The 19297-nt window shown below is 38.9% G+C and overlaps 1 protein-coding gene across 1 annotated transcript in view; it reads right to left on the bottom strand.

The window, feature by feature from the left end:
- Positions 1–1553: 1553 nt before the first annotated feature.
- The window catches only part of LOC125253799 (TCDD-inducible poly(ADP-ribose) polymerase), a 29322-nt gene continuing 11578 nt past the window's right edge, over positions 1554–19297 (bottom strand). Inside the window, exons 3-6 of the mRNA XM_048167915.1 lie at positions 11726–11912; positions 10379–10566; positions 6750–7025; positions 1554–2585 (exon numbers count right to left, since the gene is read on the bottom strand). Of these exons, the coding sequence (XP_048023872.1) occupies positions 2138–2585; positions 6750–7025; positions 10379–10566; positions 11726–11912 (1099 nt within the window). The 3' untranslated portion in view covers positions 1554–2137. The remainder of the gene's footprint in view (positions 2586–6749; positions 7026–10378; positions 10567–11725; positions 11913–19297) is intronic.

Raw genomic sequence — 19297 nt, forward strand, 5'->3', positions numbered from 1 at the left:
GGGTTCCAGAGCTGTTTGTCAAGCAAACTGATGATGCCATATCTCATTCTCTGATTCAGTTCAATCATCCTTTCTTTAATACTGAAAATGACTTTTCATGTGCAAAGATGTGTAGAGTTCAGACTACGAAATGAAAGAAGGGTTGGAGTAGGGGTTGGGTAGAGTGTGATAAAGAATATCAGCAGAGACTTCGAGGGACCTGTTGTTTCCTAGGGTGGGGAGGGTGTTCTTTCTCTTTCCAGTACCCTGGGATTCATTAAGCATGGAGCTTAGGAACCCAGAGTCCTCTGGAGAGAGAGAATGGTGTCTGTTAAAGGGATAGTTAACCCATAAATGAAATTTACTCACCCTCAAGCCATCCTAGGTGTATATGACAATCTTCTTTCAGATGAACACAATCTGAGATATATTTAAACATATCCTGGCTCTTCCTAGCTTTATAATGGTAGTAAATGGGGGGTCTGTTTCGAAGCCCCAAATAAATGCATCCATCCATCATAAATATATTCCATACAGCTCCAGGCGGCTGTGCTTGTCTGAAAGAAGATAGTCATATACACCTAGGATGGCCTGAGTGGGATATCATGGGATAATTTTCTTTTTTTGGTGAACTATCCTTTTAAGAGAGCAAGAAAGAGTTTTTTTTTTTTTCATTCAGTTAAGCTTAAAGAACAATCAAATTTAATTGCTGGGTTGGTTGATAAGAGTGAACCATTCTGTAACAGTTAAATCCCTGCCGTGAAATTTTACCATTTTATTAGTGTCTGACTTTCAGTTCCCTGATGAAAAGACCAGCTTAGCCTAGCACTGACTTTTTACTCTGAATGCTTTCAATATTGTGATGTCAACTCATTGTAACTAGATAAACACAGTTCCTGTCATTTTCACATTGGCTCCACCCAGGGCCGTAACCACCATAGACATTGTGGGGGACAAGTCCCCCCCAATAATTAGAAATGGCCAAATTGTCCCACCAAATATTTGATATTCTTGATACTGTACTCCATTATGCACTGCTCTGTTTGTTGTTAGAATGACGAAAAGTTTTAAATGTTATATTTTAGGTTGTATACCATCAGCGGTTTAACAGCTCTCGTCAATGTCAAAATGGCCAATCAAATCAAAGAAGACGGGCCTCACTGTTTACAGAAGATAAGCACAAAATCCAACACAAAGCTTTAGTTTTAGCAGTGAAAGAGTGTGAGATAAGATGTAAGTAGCTATTTAATATTTAACAGCCATTTTACGATTCAAATGTTCAGTCACTGACAGTAATATCCAGTGATACTCAACCTTTTTATGAAATTTCACCGTTTTGAATTGAAAATATGCTCTGATTAATGTAAATTAATCCCCTTACACCTTCATCCCCATTCCCCTTCATGGTTACAGCCTTGGCTCCGCCCATGTAACAATTGTTAGATAACCACTGGTTATGATAAGAAAGGTCAGAGGTAAATTCAGTCAAAGATAAAATTGTGTGCAATGTTAAATTTGAACGTCAAATTACGACACTTTACCTGCCATATAAACAAACACCAACTTCACATCAATTACATTCTCTTTAAATTGTTTTTATTTACTTGTTACATTGACTAACATAAATAAACAATTTATTTATGAACAAAAGGCACACAGTTCAAATATAAACAAGGAGGACATATTTACAACTTCGAACAAATAGCAAGTATGGAACGTGAATGGCAGCAATGGGAACGGTGAGTCTTTTGGGGAAAATAATAAGAATGTGAAGCTGCAACAGCCTCAAGTCCGAGCGACAAGCAATCAACGGGCCTCCTACTAAAGCGTGTTCCAATCCATGGTCAGCCAAGGAACCCATAGCAGAGACACTCGTTCGCACACGATTCACTCACTAAACTGTCCAGCACAGAGGAGGGACGCCACACACACATACACACAATCCCCATTTGTATTCACAGGGGTATGAGAAGATGGGCACTGAAAGGAAACCCTCACACAGGATTGAGGGTGGGAACCATATCCATATGTATCCCATATGATCCGTGAGTTCCATTCAGAGCGCCGGCGCACAACCACTTCTGTCTCTTTTCGAGCTGGCCGAACGTGCGCACAAGTCTCATGTCTCATGTGCAGGTATCCAGATGTGCAGTGCTCTTCAAATAGCCACTGTATTGCTCACCTCTTCATACTGAATGATGAAGTATGGATAACTCTGATCATCATTAAAGATGACAAAGATCTGTGGGTCCATCCAGTTGTCCACGCAGGAGTCAAATAGGTCGCTGGAGGCATCTCTTGGATTCAGGGGAGGTGGTCGGCGCATGGAAGGGTTGCCCACGGTGAACTTGCCTGTCAAGACTTTGGCCAAGAACATGTAGTGCACACCGCGGGGAGAGCGCTTGGAGAAGTTGTGGGAATAGACAGCCTTGCGAGCGAAGTAGCTGCCTTGGCCGAACATGGTGGCGTGCTTGCCGCACACACGTGGGTCGAAGTTGTGCTTACAGATGCCCTCCACCACGTCCTGGGACGTGCCGTGGAACAGGTGACGTTCGTTCAGCATGCGGTCCATCTCTGTCATGCGCCGTGACATGTACTCCTTCTTCCTATAAAGAGAAAAAGAAACAAGACGTTTCAATTAAACATTGATATAAAAAAGGCAACACAAATAAGAGAGGAGTTCGCATCCGACAAAAGCAAAGACAGAACAGACACAGACTGTAAGAAAACCAGGATTCAAACCAGTTGGCCAGTAACTTTATTAAGAACTGCAACATAATACATGGTTTTCATCAAATTGCAAGAACAATAATTGGATGCAAGTAGATGACTGATTTAAAGTAAAAACATGCAAATCATCAACTAAAGAAAACATCTGTTACAACCTTCTAAAGAGTCAAATGTAGTATAATGAGTTTATTTAGGACACCTAAATGTGAATGACAGAACTAGGGATACATTATTAAAATTCTAGTTGATACTGATAAGCCAATAGTCCTGGCTGATAATCAGCTGATATTAAACATTGAAATAAATCAATAAAACACTAAGGGCCAGATTTAGAGATTTTAGTGCAAATTTGCGTGAGAGCGCAGTTCTAAAAAAGCACAGATGGGAGTGGAAAGTTTTGCACATGATCTACTGACGATGCAGAAATTAAAGAACACAGACACAAGTCGGATCATTTCCATAATGACCAACACAATCTACTTACTAAGAGCAGTGCATATTAGCATCTGGTTTAAGACATGCATTTTTGGGCGTTAAATAATGACGCAAATACCAGCAAATTGACTAGCACAAACCTTAGTAAATCACCTCCTCCCATAAATTTTTGAGTCTAAAAAGGAAACTCCTACAAATGGATATGCAATAAGGTGTGTCAATGCCTTTTCAGTGCTAATTTTTCACTGGGTGTCTTAATAATCCTGACAGTAGTTTTTTAATGCCAAAAGAGAGTTTGCGCCGGCACAAGCTTTTAGTAAATCTGGCCCTAAAAAAATCTATAATCAATCACTGTGAATTTAGGCATCAAAAACATTACAATGTTTACTGCCTGGACAAAAAAAAAAGTTGCTGTTTGGATTTTCATACAGTAATTGTTGACATTAGGGTTCAAAATTAACTTTTTTGCCACATCTGCCAATGGCAGGTGAATTGAGAAGATTTACTAGCCATGAAGTTAGAATGTTTTCCCTTGACCAAAACTGATGCACTTCTTGGTGGAAATTTCCATCTTATATTGACAATGCAAGAGTCAAGCACTCTCTAAAGTCTCTTTCAATGAATTTAAGGTCTGTGCCAACTTATGTATGAAAATGATTCCCAACCATTCTTTCACAATTTGAGCCTGATAAATCTTGGCTTTGTCATCCTGGAATATGGAAATGATGTGTGTTCATACATGGTTGTTTAAGCTACACAATTAGAAGAACTGTTCCCAAACATATACTACAATACACTGCAATAATGATCCAATCATAGACCCTTAAGTGACTTTTTTTTTTTTTTTGGCAGGGCAGTGTATAATATGAAAATGGATATTTTGAGACTTACTAAAGACTACATTTAACATTCTTCTTAATTACGCTAGGTAAAAAAACAAAAAAACATCCTATTTCTTTCCCTTTACAACTTCATGGCAAGTAAATCTTCTCAATTCATCTGCCATTAGCAGGTTTTGAGCCTTGTCAACAATTACTGTATGAAAACTTCTAGGTTAAAAAAACCCCCAAACTTTCTGTTGTGTCAGAGCACGCCAGCTGTCCTTGCACAAAAACAAGAAAACAAGCCAAACTCTGGAGTGCTCAGCCGGTCAAATGGAAACAGAGAAGTGAGAGGGTACAGAAAGGGTGAGTGAACAGATGAGCGTCAGGGACCCGAGTGAACCCAGTCAGCAAGAGGCCTCCATTAGCCCGAGTCTGTGCTTCTATTGTTGTGGGCAGAGGGGACGCGAGGTCAGCCTGGCTGAGAGAAACTGTCTGATCAGTATGTGACACTGCCTGGCCCTAACTGACCTTATGTGACCCTACAGTCACTGACCAGGCCCAGTTGTCACAATCATGGACTGACACGCTCACGCGCACGTTGCCTGGGAGTAGTGACTCCATATGCGTCAGTGAAGTCATCACTCGTGTTGTTTCAGCTTCTCCTTTCATCTCCTTTAAGCTCTTTTACACCAAGCCACATTGCCATCAGTCTGTTTTGTTCTTTCTTGTACTGATGCAAACAAATCCTCTTTCATGCTGCTTACTCAGTGACATTCTCTCATTGGCCAACACCCTGGAAATACTCTGAACTACTGTACAAAAGATCTTCACCTGCTCCAGCATATGAACACGCCAACCTTTATTCCTTCAGCTCACTTTCCCAGGCTACTACAATAGGTGCTTGCAGGGAAGAACTAATTGTTGGATTTGCCAAACTTTCAGAGGTTCATAGAATTGAATCTTTGAATGATATTCAAGAGTTCTGTTTGAGACACGTAGTAGCATGTAAATAAAATATCCACACCTGTATATTCAGCTCTCAGCGATATACAGGATTTCAGATTTACTGTCCCAGAAAAGCCAAGCAAAACTATACATGGATGTTTTGCATATTGATCAGCCTATCCCGGTCTAAGTAGATGGTTCTTGGCTAGAATAAAAGATTTTTTTTAGCGTTTACATTTTTTTTTTCATGTTTTACAGAATTTGATAATATTACTGTTTTATTATACGTTCTAAAGTCTGTCTAAATTCGAAAATATTGTGAATATTTATGCTATTCTATTCTAGTTTTTTCACGATACAAGCATTTCAGTAGTTTTTAACAAAAAGAAATAAAAAACATAGTTTATGGTTTAATTTAGTTAAAAATGCATATGTAATTGCCCCTTTAAAGGGGTCCTTGATTATGATTTCACTTTTTTAACTTTAGTTAGTGTGTAATGTTGCTGTTTGAGCATAAACAACATCTGCAAAGTTACGACGCTCAAAGTTCAATGCAAAGGGAGGTATTTTCTTTTACAGAAATCGCTTTTTAAGGACTACGACAAACGGCCGGTAGGGACTACAATGAGCTTCTTCCCGGGTTGGTGATATTTCAAGGCTGGATTTGCACAATTCAACGCTGGATTTGCACAATAGATTAACATGACGGCACATGCTAGTGGATGAGTTGAATCAACTCCACAGCAACTACATAAATTTATCCACTAACCATTCAGAAACGTCCAGTTTCATTCTAAAAGTTTTGAAACAAATTCCGGTTTGAACAACATAATGCTGAACACGTTACTGGCAATCCTCATTTTGGCTGCGTGAGATTCTCCAGCTTTGTTGTTGTTGAGCTGTTAAAGCTCCGCCCTCTTCTGGAAAGTGGGCCGGGAGCACCAGCTCATTTGCATTTAAAGGGACACACACAAAAGCGGCGTGTTTTTGCTCACACCCAAATAGGGGCAAATTTGACAAGCTATAATAAATGATCTGTGGGGTATTTTGAGCTGAAACTTCACAAACACATTCTGGAGACACCAGAGACTTATATTACATCTCGTGAAAAGGGGCATAATAGGTCCTTTTTAATAGTCGTTAGAAAAAAAAGGAGGGAGTAATTATATATTTAAGGGTCCTTGGCTTAAAAAAGTTTAAAAACACCTATGCTAGACTACCAGGATTTAATATAGCTAATCTGTCATGTCTGCTGTGCATTTAAAGACAGCAATCACTCCAGCAATGCAGTACTAGACACACAGAAATATGCAAGGATTAATCTAATCGGTCGCATACTTAACACACTTCACATGAGTCAGCAGCAACTCTTTCTTCCTGACTCATCCCTTTATTGTGACCTATCGTCCGCAGCTGAGGGGGACGAAACCGTATTTCCATGACAATGTCTTTTTAAAGTACAGCAAGGCCTCACCACTAGCACCCTTTCCTCTCTCACTCACTTCCTCTCTTCCACATTTCACACGCTGAGAAGTTCACCTCACGCACCAACCACATAAACACATCTGTTTCCGACCAACAAAAACTTAGTAAGAACCGTTAGCGTGGTTGACACCTAGCAGCATGAACGCAAACATCAAAGCCTCGGAGTCTTGTGCAGGGGTGGGGTTAAATATTCACTTTACAGATGTTTATAAAACACAGATTTGTCCTGATAACCTTTCATTGTCTTTGTCCGTAATGTCAGTGTTTAGTAAACACTGCTTTTGCTCCTGGATACATAGTCTAAACAACTTTGCACAGCATAAAGAATAGTTTGAGAATCTCCTACCACACCTTTTGTACTTCTCCCATAGGAAGGGGTTTTGAACACGGAGGATCTTCAGGATGCGGAACTTGGTCTCAGACACGGTCTTGTGGAAGAGGCTGTAAACGGTCCGGTAGCTGCGGTCATCCCGGGAGACGGGCACCTGCAGGAAGTCCTGACTGGTGTTCATGGGTAACCAAGTCTCAGGGTACACTTTGGAGGGAGTGCTTGACGTCGGAGAGAGAGGCTGGTTTCCAGAACTTTCCAGGGAGGAGAGAAATGTTGAGGAAAGGCCACCGAGAGTCCTAATGAAGAGAGGAAAACATGGTGTCATTAAGAGATTAAATGCTGAAATGTGTAGAAATAAACAGGGTTACATGTTACGTAATCAGGATACAAAAATCTGGCAACTGCAATTCATTACAGTTATGTCGAAAAACAAAGTAATCCGATTACTGTTACATTTTGTAAAAAATGGGATTACTATCAGGATTACAACGGTTTCACTTAAAACTAAATAAATTGACATAATAACGCTATATTGACATTAGTGATGTCCGGATCGCGGTTACGACTGCAGATAATGCGGGATCCGGTAATCACGTGACCCGCAAACTGCTGCATGCGCAATCATTCTCCTAAATATTTACATGTGTGACCTTGAAGGAATCCAAAAGTAATCAGATTACATTACTTTCATATTGTGGTGCTTGGATTACATTACTGAATACTTTTTTTTATGAAGTAATTTGTAACTGTAACAGATTACATTTTTAAAGTAACCCTCCCAACCCTTGAAATAAATTAATAAAATCAAGACAACTGAATTGTGAAATGACTGTCTACTGAAATATTGGTATTGCGTTGTATTATTATCCCACAAGAGATAAACTGGGAGAAAGTCCAATTTAAACTCAGGGTATGTTTATGGGAGTCTTGATGTCATGGTTAAACAGAGGTCAGGGCTCAGTCCTGTGACTCAATATGATATCTAGCAGGTAATCGTTATCCCTCTAGTCAGTGTGACTACCTTATGAGTCATCCTTTAACTTTTATCTTGCGCTACCTTCCTCTCTTAGACTTGCTTCCTGGTGCTAGATCTGCTGGAATTCACCTACAATATTGTTGAGAGGCATTGTGCAAAAGCGAATGAAAAGAAACGAGGGCAATCATTTTGAAGAGATAAGCAAACCCTGTTGGGAAAGCAACTGTTAAGGGTCTGTTTGTAAAGAGTGTCTGTGTGTGAATGAGAGGGTGATTTATGCTGCTTGCTGAGCATTAACTCAGCCGGTGCAGCCAGCGGTTCGGCCAAATTGTCAATCGCACTAATGAGTTCCACCCCTGTGCTCGGGACAATGTGTTCCTGACGCTGCAGGACCCTTTAGATTGGTGGACTGGCCTTGCAGTCGCCTCCATCTGACAACGGGAGCAGATTGATGGGAATGAGATGGCATTCACTCCTTGTCTTGCAACTTGCAAGTGTGTTTTTGAAAGTCTCTTATGCTCACCAAGGCTATATTAAATAATATTAGAATTGCAAATAACTGTTTTCTATTTGAATATATTTTAAAACGTAATTTATTCCTGACTTTTCAGCATCATTACTCCAGTCTTCAGTGTCACATGATCCTTCAGAAATCATTCTAATATGACAACAAACATTTCTGATTATTATCAATGCTGAAAACAGATGTGGTGCTTAATATTCATTTAAATTCATTTTCAGAATTTTTGATCAATAGAAAGTCCAAATGAGCAGCATTTATTTGAAGCAGAAATCTTTTGTAACATTGTAAATGTCTTGTCACTTTTGATCAATTTAATGCGTCCTTAAAATTTGTTTCAGAGCAAAAACTATTGTGATATATACTGAATATTGTCAAAAGGCTACTAAAATAATATCTTGCTCAGCCCTGATTCTGATCCATAAAAGGTGCCCTCGAATGAAAAATTGAATTTATCTTGGCATAGTTAAATAACAAGAGTTCAGTACATGGAAATGACATACAGTGAGTCTCAAACTCCATTGTTTCCTCCTTCTTATATAAATCATATTTGTTTAAAAGACCTACGAAGAACAGGCGAATCTCAACATAACACCGACTGTTACGTAACAGTCGGGGTGTACGCCCCAATATTTGCATATGCCAAGCCCACGTTTCCAACATTATAAAAGGCATTAGACAAGGGCAGCCAGTATTAACGTCTGGATCTGTGCACAACCAAATCATCAGACTAGGTAAGCAAGCAAGAACAATAGCGAAAAATGGCAGATGGAGCAATAATAACTGACATGATCCATGATAACATGATATTTTTAGTGATATTTGTAAACTGTCTTTCTAAATGTTTCGTTAGCATGTTGCTAATGTACTGTTAAATGTGGTTAAAGTTACCATCGTTTATTACTGTATTCACGGAGACAAGAGAGCCGTCGCTATTTTCATTTTTAAACACTTGCAGTCTGTATAATTCATAAACACAACTTCATTCTTTATAAATCTCTCCAACAGTGTAGCATTACCTGTTAGCCACGGAGCACAGCCTCAAATTCATTCAGAATCAAATGTAAACAATATAACAGTGTACAATACTCACATAATCTGACGCATGCATGCAGTATGCATCACAAACACTTTGTAAAGATCCATTTTGAAGGTTATATTAGCTGTGTAAAGTTTGTTAAGGCACTGTTCAAGGCAAGCTCTGTGGGCGGAGAGCACGGGATTTAAAGGGGCCGCAGCATAAAATCGGCGCGTTTATAATGATGCCCCAAAATAGGCAGTTAAAAAAATTAATAAAAAAAAATCTATGGGGTATTTTGAGCTGAAACTTCACAGACACATTCAGGGGACACCTTAGACTTATATTACATCTTTTAAAAACATAATCTAGGGCACCTTTAATGCGTATGCTACAGCTGGACACATTGAGAAAGAAAAGTTGGGGGAAAAGATTCAAAACTGCGATTCGCCTTCATTTGGCTTTAGGGGAACGTACAGGGAAAAAAATATCCATTTATCTCTGACCCTTCACAGGCCTGAGCGACTTAGTAGATGCAAAAGATGAAAGACGGGACAGGAAAATGTCGCTAGAATGAAAATCCTGAGCTAGCCACTTTCATATGGTCACGTTAAAACTCTCTTAAACGGAGCCTGACAGGTCAGGAACCCACTGAACCCTCCTCCTCTATCTTTTTACATCTGCTGCATTAGATTTTTTTTCTTTGTCCCTGTAAATAAGCACACATCATATTCCAATTGAGAACAGATGATAGATAGAACAGAGCTCCTTATGAGAATTATGATAGAATAGCCTAGGCCGCACTCCATGTTCTGTCTTAAGGTGAATAGGAATATTATGTTTCAGAAAAGTGTTTTGGAGGCACACGCAGCACTTCAAGCAATTAAAATGAGATACACTTTAAATCTTTCACTGATGGGAGTGCGGCAGAGTCCGATATGTTCTTGGTGAGCAGTGAACCGCTTGCAACTTATCTTCGGGTTTCGGAACGCATCCAGAGGACTCTTTTTTTTTAGACTTTTTGAAGAACAAACTCATTTTTTAACCAAAATGGAGGGGATTGGTTGTCAGTGTGAAATCAGGGGTGTCTTAGGACACTCCTGTAGGTGTTAAAGGTAAACATGAAGATACTCACTGGAGGTAAGGCGTGAGCATGATGGAGGACCTGAACAGAGGCCGTTTTTTGATCTGCCGGCGGAAACCGAAAACAGCATTTTGCTGGAAGCCCTCACGAATGTTCAGGATGTACTGATTCTGCAGTGTGATGAAACGGACCTCCTTCAGACCTCGCCCGCTAGCCTCCTCAATCAACCGAACCACCGGCTGTGGGATGGAGAAAGAGAGAGGAAATGAGTTCGACACAGAAAGAGAGAACAACAGCACGCTCTGACTCCCACTCAATTCATCCGGAGCACTGGTCAGAATGTATCCATCATAGGAGATTTTCAGAGGAAATAAAAAGCTTTGTTTCCAAAGGAACGCTTATGCAATGTTCTGATTTCAGGCGCTTGTGAGTAGAACAGGACGTCTTCTCCTCTCTTTGACTTGAGACACAACACGGTCACAAGTACATGCACTGAGCCAACAACACACACACAAACACACACTGAAAACCTGCTATTTATCTGAGTGCTATTTAAAAACACTATATAGGTCAATCCCACAAAATCTAATGAGAATAGTTTTAGGTTTTAATTCTACCCAAAAATCTACCCAAATCTTTCACAAGTTTGGGATCGATAAGATTTAATGCTTTGCTCACCAAGCCTGCATTTATTTGAAAAACAAAATGTGAAATATTATTACAATTTAAAATAAGTGTTTTCTATTTTAATATATTTTAAGATGTAATTTATTCCTGTGATGTAAAGCTGAATTTGTAGAAGCCATTACTCCAGTCTTCAGTGTCATAGGAAATCATGATTTGGTGCTCAAGACACATTATTATTATTATTATCAATGTTGAAAACAGTTGCGCTGCTTAATATTTTTTATGTAAACCTTGATACATTTATTCAGAATTACTTAATAAATAGAATGTTCAAAAGAACAGCATTTATTTTGGGGGAAAAAACTCTTTTTTTTAAACCAATGTCTTCCTTTTAATCAATTTAAAGGCATAGTTTCACCCAAAAAATGAAAATTCTGTCATCATTTACTCATTTTGTTCCAAACCTGTATGAATTTCTATGGAAGTCAATGGAGTCCATCAACTGTTTCCACTATCCTTCAGAATGTCTTCTTTTGTGCTCAGCAGAAGAATGAAATTCATACAGGTTTGGAACAACTTGAAGGTGAGCAAATGATGACAGAATTTTCATTTTCGGGTCCCTTTAATGCATTCTTGCTGAATAAAAGTATTAATTTATTTCACAAATATTACTGAGCCCAAACTTGAACGATAGTGTACATACTCATTTAATTGTTAGCTTATTTAAAAGCATGCAAGGAAGAGAAAGAATGGCACAGATTGGTGTCTCACCTCTGAATATTCCCTCCAGCCAAAGTTATCTCTACAGTAGTACTTCCACACGGACATGCAGTCGGGGGTGGGGCTTGTGTTTGTGGGTGTGGCTGTGGAGCTGGAGGGCGTGGACAGACGCCTGACGAGGTCAAACTCCAGGTCACAAACTCGCATGGCACTGAAGTCCAACGTAAACACTCGACCGCTGTGCGTGAAACAAAAGTAAACACATGTAAACACGTGCAATCCCGAACACATTAAAATCACTTACACAAAATAAAAACAGTTCCCAACAGCTAATAATCTGTTCTTGAGCCATGAAATCAATAAACTCCTCAGCCCTTTGAAGAAAAACAATGTCTTACACCTAATTTAATTTCCACAAAATACCTTGGGCTTCTTGGAAAACTCTCCCTTGGTCTTTGGGGTTTTCAAACACTGAAAAATGAGGGGTGAGATTGTCCTCCAGACAGAGGGGGGGTGGAATGGTGACCCCCTGACCGCCCCCTGTGTTCATACTACCCTGGCTTTTTAGGTCACCCCCTTCAGGGGTGGCGGCTCGCTAATAATGCCCTCATCGATCACACTTACTCTTCAACACAAAGAGGATTTGGGGTCAAAGGTGAAATGTCTGGGCAAAAGTGGTTTCAATAATGGCCAACCCACATGCAGACACAATTCTACCAGTGGGAGAATAAAAGGCCTGTATGGGCGCTCAATCGTATAAAACATTTGCAAACACACATACCCAAATTACTTCTACTCAAAGCTAGTCACACACATCACAAACCACTCATTATTAAAGGGTTCCTGAGAGGTCAAATATGAAATTTCATATGATATGATAACTTCACCCTCTCTTCTCAAACATACCTGTAAAGGTCAAAGACCCAGACAACTGCTGAGTGTACTAGACCGAAACTGCCCGACACACTCAAAATCAACACACCAGAGAGTTTTAAGCACTAAGCTAATCTCAGAAGCACACCAGAAGGACAGGATGGGTGGACTGAGGCCTGAAAGAAACACTCATAAGCGAACTTGGTGGACAGACGGGAGGTAGACTAAACACTGGAAGTCCAGAGCACAGGGAGAAGATCTCAACAAGCTCACAAATACATACGCACAAAACACAATTAAACAGCAAGAGGCCACTTGTGAGCATTAACAAGCCTCCAAAACGTGGCAATAGTAGACCAAACATGAGCACACTGAGCCAAAACAATCAATTAATTGAAAAAACAAAAGCATGTGATGATCTCAGTCATTATTTAATGGTAACCAGAAAGAGGTCAGTTAAAATATGGAGATATTTTGGTTTGTATCTTACCGAAAATTAGAGCCGCACGATTCTGGATAAATTGAGAATCCTGATTTTTTTTGTTTCAAATAGAGATTACGCTTCTCCCATGATTCTGAACGGACAACTAAACAAAATGAGGTTCTGACAAAGAGTTAATATTTAATTAATATGAATGACTTATTTTACAAAATCAGTTTGAATGAATGATTCAATGACTCACTCATGAAGACTTCAAATGTTTCATTAATGGATGAATCAGCCTTTTTGAACAAATCTCTTCTCTGAATGATTCAATGGCAATTGTCACTTGTCGCCACCTACTGGCGTAATTGATACAATCGGTATTTGAAGCGGCAAGCTACTTTCAAAAGGTGATTTGCTCTATTATGATGGCTTACATAGACATCAGTGTTTATATCCAAACTATAAACATTTACATCAGTACTTCTGTGATAATATGAATATTTGCGACACAGAAACAACAATACTGTGAAGCTGTTTCGTGCCTATACATGACAACGGCTCTTTTTGGATCAGCGGCAGCACAAACACAGATTTGAATCTTTCGCTGTGATGTTTGTCAAAGGTTTAATAGACAAAGGTGAATTGCTGTCATTTAGGAATGAGATTGCATGGGTGTTTGATTCGAGATCACAATCTTTTAACGATTAATCATGCAGCTCTACCAAAAAGAAAAAATCTGTGTGTCTGAACAAAATGTAATAACATAATGAACAAAAAGGGCTGTATAAAATAGGCTATAAATAAGACAATATTTATTTTTTCTTTTGATTTTTGGAATATGACCACAATATTTCAAAGTGAGATCCATCATTTTGAAAAGTATCTGAAAGAGCAAAGTGCAGCACATGAGCTGCCAAAATTGTCATCATAAACAGAAAATGGCCAAGAACAAAGAATCATGCTTACAAAATGTCTTACAATCTTTGAAATCATGCCAACAGACACCAAATCTGATATAAAAAATGCATGACAAACAAATCCAGGCACGGACTTAACATGCATGCATGTGCGGAAGAGAGAGAAAGAGGGAGAAAGATTGCTGTGTTAACTGACCTACTGAACTGACTCACGGACCAAACCACACATATGCATGAACCAGCCACTCACACACAGAAAATGTTTTCTTCATGATGTCTAAGAGGGTTTCCCAGCAGTCCTTGCCAAAATTAAGCGCATTGTGTAAACAAGTGAAATGGTTACTTCATCCAGAAATTAAGATTCTGTCATCAATTACTCAACCTCATGTTGTTCCAAACCCCTATGACGAATGAAATTGAAGAATGAAAATCAGTCAAAACTGACAATAACCATTGTACGGCTACAAAAGACTTGATATATAGCACACAAGTCACTTGATTCAAAGTAAAGTTATGGTATTTTTTATGGAAGCTTGTTTCCAGCATGAAATACAAAAGGTAATTGCGACTTTTTATCTTACAATTCCGTCATTTTTCCTTGCAATTGCGAGTTTAGGCCTATATCTCACAATTCTGACTTTTTTCCTCAGAATTTTGAGTTTATATCTCACAATTCTGACTTTTTTCCTCAGAATTTTGAGTTTGTATCTCACAATTCTGACTTTATAACTCGCAAATGCATGTTATGAAGTCAGAATAGCGATATATAGGCCTAAACTCAAAATTCTAAAGAAGAAAAATCTGAATTGCGAGTTTAAATCTCACAAATTTTCATTTTGGGAAACTATTCCTTTAAGCTTCAGGCCCCAAAACCTTCAGCATCTACAAGAACGGACTTCACTCTCTTTTTCATAGCGAAAGACACACATTGTGTCCTCTCAACTGGAACACCTTGAGCTTCAATCATACACACCCAGAATCATTCTAAAGCAGCATGTTCGGGACGGCCTGTCTTTCACAGACAGTTCCCGGCACACAAACACACATTCTCCCCTGGCAAGTGGTCTCTGGCTCAGCCAACAAAAACCAACAGAGAGACCCATGCTGTAGACCAGAACACAACAGTTCCCTCAGAGCCAATGCACCAGATTAAACCAGTCTAACAGCCAAACTTTAACATTTGGAGGCGTTAATGTCCTTCAGAACACACTAAATCAAGTCTTACTCACACACCCAGTCGCAGGGGGACAAAATGTAGATTGTTTGTGTGTAATCTCACGTCTGGAAAACATCCATTATCTTGTGGGGGCGAGCCAACACGGGGAGAATAAAACTGACAGCTCTAATAAAAAAAAATTGAGAAATCGAAGCAAACAACTTTGTCTCACATTCCAGTAATTGAAACACACAAAACCAGAACATCTAGACAAAGAATGTGAAACTATAAGCCTGTAAATGTTATTACTCAGAGGTACAACTCACTGAAGGTCAGTTACGTCTCCTAAAATATCTATGACACAAATGAGACAATTTATGATATATAGGACAGGCATAAAGTGGATTGCATTCCTACACTCTAAAAATGCTGGGTTAAAAACAACCCAAGTTGGGTTGGAAATGGACAAACCCAGCGATTAGGTTAAATGTTTGACCGACCTGCTGGGTAGTTTTACTGAACTCAACTATTGTTTAAAAATGACTATATGGCTGGCTTAAAATGAACACATGGAAATTAAAAATCAGACACATAATTACTAGATGCAACAATAATAATCAGAAGGTGAACATTTATTAATAAGCAATTTATATTGTTTAATTATTATTCATTTATTAAACATATTAATGCATGTTAATTTCCACCATATTTTGGGTTAATTTTAAGCAAGCAATACAGTCATTTTTAAACAATAGTTGAGTTAAATAAAACTACCCATCAGGTTGGGTCAAACATTTAACCCATTCGCTGGGTTTGTCCATTCTCAACCCAACTTGGGTTGTTTTTGCCTAAAAATCCTGCTCAAACCAGTCTAGGATTTTGGTTTAAACTGGTCTAGGTGGTCTCCCAGCCTGGTCAAGTTGGTGTTTATAATATGGTTTAGCTGGTCATCCAGCCTATCCAGCCCCAAATCCCTCTAAAAACAAGCCAAAAGACCAGCCTGAGCCAGCAAACCAGTTTAGACTAGTTTTCATAATATATTAGTATATAATTTTAGCTTTATTTCAATTACAGAAAACTATTTTTAAAGCTTTATTTCAGTGGTCCACTGTAGACATTCTTCTTACTGTAAGTAACTTTGCAACTCTCATTAGAGTGTTAGTAAACTGATAGTAGACTGCTAGGTTAAGGGTTATGTGCTTGGGTTAGTAGAATAAGTTGATGTACCTGTAAAAAGTTACTTCTAATCAGTAAAATGTCTGAATAAAGTGTTAGTAGATATTGAGCAGACTAATACTCTAATGACTGCTAGTTGACATGTAGTTGCGAAGTTACTTATAGTTAGAAGAGTGGTCCGTCGAAATAAAGTGTTGCCAGTTTTAGTTAACAACAATAACAGCACTAGCTCAGATAATATGGCCCTGCAAGGATTTGATGAAAAAATATTTTTCAATTCAATTTCGAGCTCTTCTGAGACGAATATAAGATTACGGGGGTCTTTATCTCAAGAGAACAACATGAGATAATGTGTAGGAGTGACAAAGGAGACATTAAAGAGATCTCATTTGGGATTCCTCTAACCTAAAAGTGCAAAATATCTGAATGAATTATCGAAATCCTTCCATTGAATGCAAAAGAGCTAAGAATATGAAAGGAAATATCATATAGTAAGACTACAACAACAACACATTATCAGATGCCCTGGAATTTCTGTACAAAATGTCTGCTCTGACAACACCCCAGTCCCAGAAACAAAAACGATGTCTCTTGCACAACAGACGTTCAGTAATCCTCAGATGCAAAACTCAAAATGGGGCTGAGCCGGGGTTTCTTAACAGAAATGCAGCCAGTCATGAGTTTCACAACACAAACATCCTTCTGCAGGAATCACTGTTACTCTCTGTTTCGCTCCAGGGCGTTGCTGACTCATGCTAAGTCATCTGCGCTCGATACAGAAGCAGAGACACGCTCGACAGTGCCAACATCTCTGACCGGTGTGAGGACGCTGCGCTTTCGTTCCACCTGCCCTTCTGCATCTAAAGCAGGAGCAGACAAAAGCCATTAACAAGAACGATGGAAACATATGAGAGAAAACTGGTTTGGGTAAATGAAGAGGCTCATTATAAAGACAGAAAGAAAGTTTCTTTCTGTTCTTTCTCTCGTTCTTTGTCCAGTACTCTCTGCCAGTACAATGAGGTACAATGAGAAAAGAACAGGGCATTCTGGGATTAAGGAGGAATGGGTGGTAAAGAGCTAAGACAACATGAAATAAGAGAGTCCGGAGGATTACACAGCGTCTCACAACAACCAGAGCTCTCTCGCTACTCCATTTGTGCACAATGTCATTTGCGACGTCATTCCCCAGACCCGATTATCTGGGAAGCTGGCTTCCATTTCACAACACGGTGCACTTTAACATGAACACATGTGCATTTGTATAGTGCTCAGCTTGTGTTACCTTTTTCTTTTGGATGAGCATCAATGTATGCGATACCTAGCAGGCCGTGTTTCACCACATTAGCTCCGGCTTTCCTGACAGACTAGGTTTCACAGTAGCTCACCCACACACACTTTTCATTTTCACACAAGCGCTCGCTTCTTTTTCAGGCCTGGCACGGCGAACCCGAGTCGGCCACCTGTGTGCCGGGTAACCAAGGTGACCGTTATTCGTGACGGGTCGAGTAATAGCGTGGTGATCACAACAGAAGTGCCTCCCTCGCAGACAAAGCGCGGTCACCCTGAGACCGCTTCAATCCTCTCATCCTTTCTGCCTTCTTCCCTCTCCGAGCGCTAAAAATATCCGGCCATTAAATTAAGTGCAAAGTCTGATTCTCTCTGCGATCATCAGCACAGCCTACTTATGATTATGAAGCCACGGGATTTTCTAGTTCACATCCACAGCAAGTGTGCAAGAGAGGACAGAAAGATTGATAAGTGTAATATGCACTGCCGTTCAAAAGTTTGGGATTTTAAAAGAAGGGTTTTCTGCTCACCAAGGCTGCATTTATTTGATTAAAAATACTGAAAAATCTGTAATATTTAGAAATATTTTTACAATTTTAAATAACTGTTTTTTTATGTGAATATATTTTAAAATGTAATTTACTTCTGTGATCAAAGATCAAATTTTCAGCATCATTACTCCAGTTTTCAGTGTCACATGATCCTTCAGAAATCATTCTAATATGATGATTTGCTGCTCAAGAAACATTTATTATTATTATTATCAATGTTAAAAAAAAAATTTTCAGGATGAATAGAAAGGAAAAGAACAGCATTTATTTGAAATAGTATCTTTAGACATTATAAATGTCTTTACTGTCACTTTTGATCAATTTAATGCATCATTACTGAATGTCATCATTAATTTCTTTCAAAAGAAAAAAATTCTTTCTGACCCCAAACTACTTCAAATGGTAGTGTATAATGTTAAAAAAGCTTTCAATTTCAGATTTCAGGGTTTTTTTTGTTTTGTTTTGTTTTTTTACTTTCTATTCATCAAAAAATCTTTAAAAAAAAATTGTGCACAACTATTTTCAACATAAATGTAATGATGCTGAAAATTCAGCTTTGCATCACAGGAATAAATTACATTTTAACATATATTCAAAGTTATATTAAATTGTAATAATATTTCACAATATTATTTTTTATTTTTTTTTATTTTTAATCAAATAAACGCAGCCTTGGTGAGCAGAAGAGACTTCTTTAAACATTAAAAATCTTACTGATCCCAAATTTTTGAACGGCAGTGTAGATAGAATAAAAGTGAATGGGCAGACAATAAGCAGGATGGAGAGACTAATTAAAGGCAATGAGGGAGAGAAGGAAAGGGGAGAGGCTGATAAGCCAGTTTCACCTCTCTTTATCTCGTTCTCCACCTGTGAGGTGGAGTCATGGGCAAATAACCTGTTCTGCTCTTCCTGTAAGCCCTGCTAAAGCGCTGCGTCACTTAGATGTCCCCCTGACCCAATCATGAGGCAGCGTTCATCTTCACGGTGACCATGACCTGTAACTGCCGGATGATTCACTGGTGTCAGGCGCTGAGATCAGCCAGTGCACACACACGCCCTCATTTGACTCGGTGAGATGGAAAATGATTTAAAAACACTCTATCCAGCAACATTAAAATTACCTTAAGTAAGTAAATTATAACATGAAAGGCATTTTTAAAAAGTCAGTATAAATGTAAAAGATTATTGAAAGGTCATAGTATTGACTAAAGCCAGAAAAATACTCTGTGCAAGTAA

The sequence above is a fragment of the Megalobrama amblycephala genome, linkage group LG19 (genome assembly GCF_018812025.1).
Source record: "Megalobrama amblycephala isolate DHTTF-2021 linkage group LG19, ASM1881202v1, whole genome shotgun sequence".
NCBI lineage: Eukaryota > Metazoa > Chordata > Actinopteri > Cypriniformes > Xenocyprididae > Megalobrama > Megalobrama amblycephala.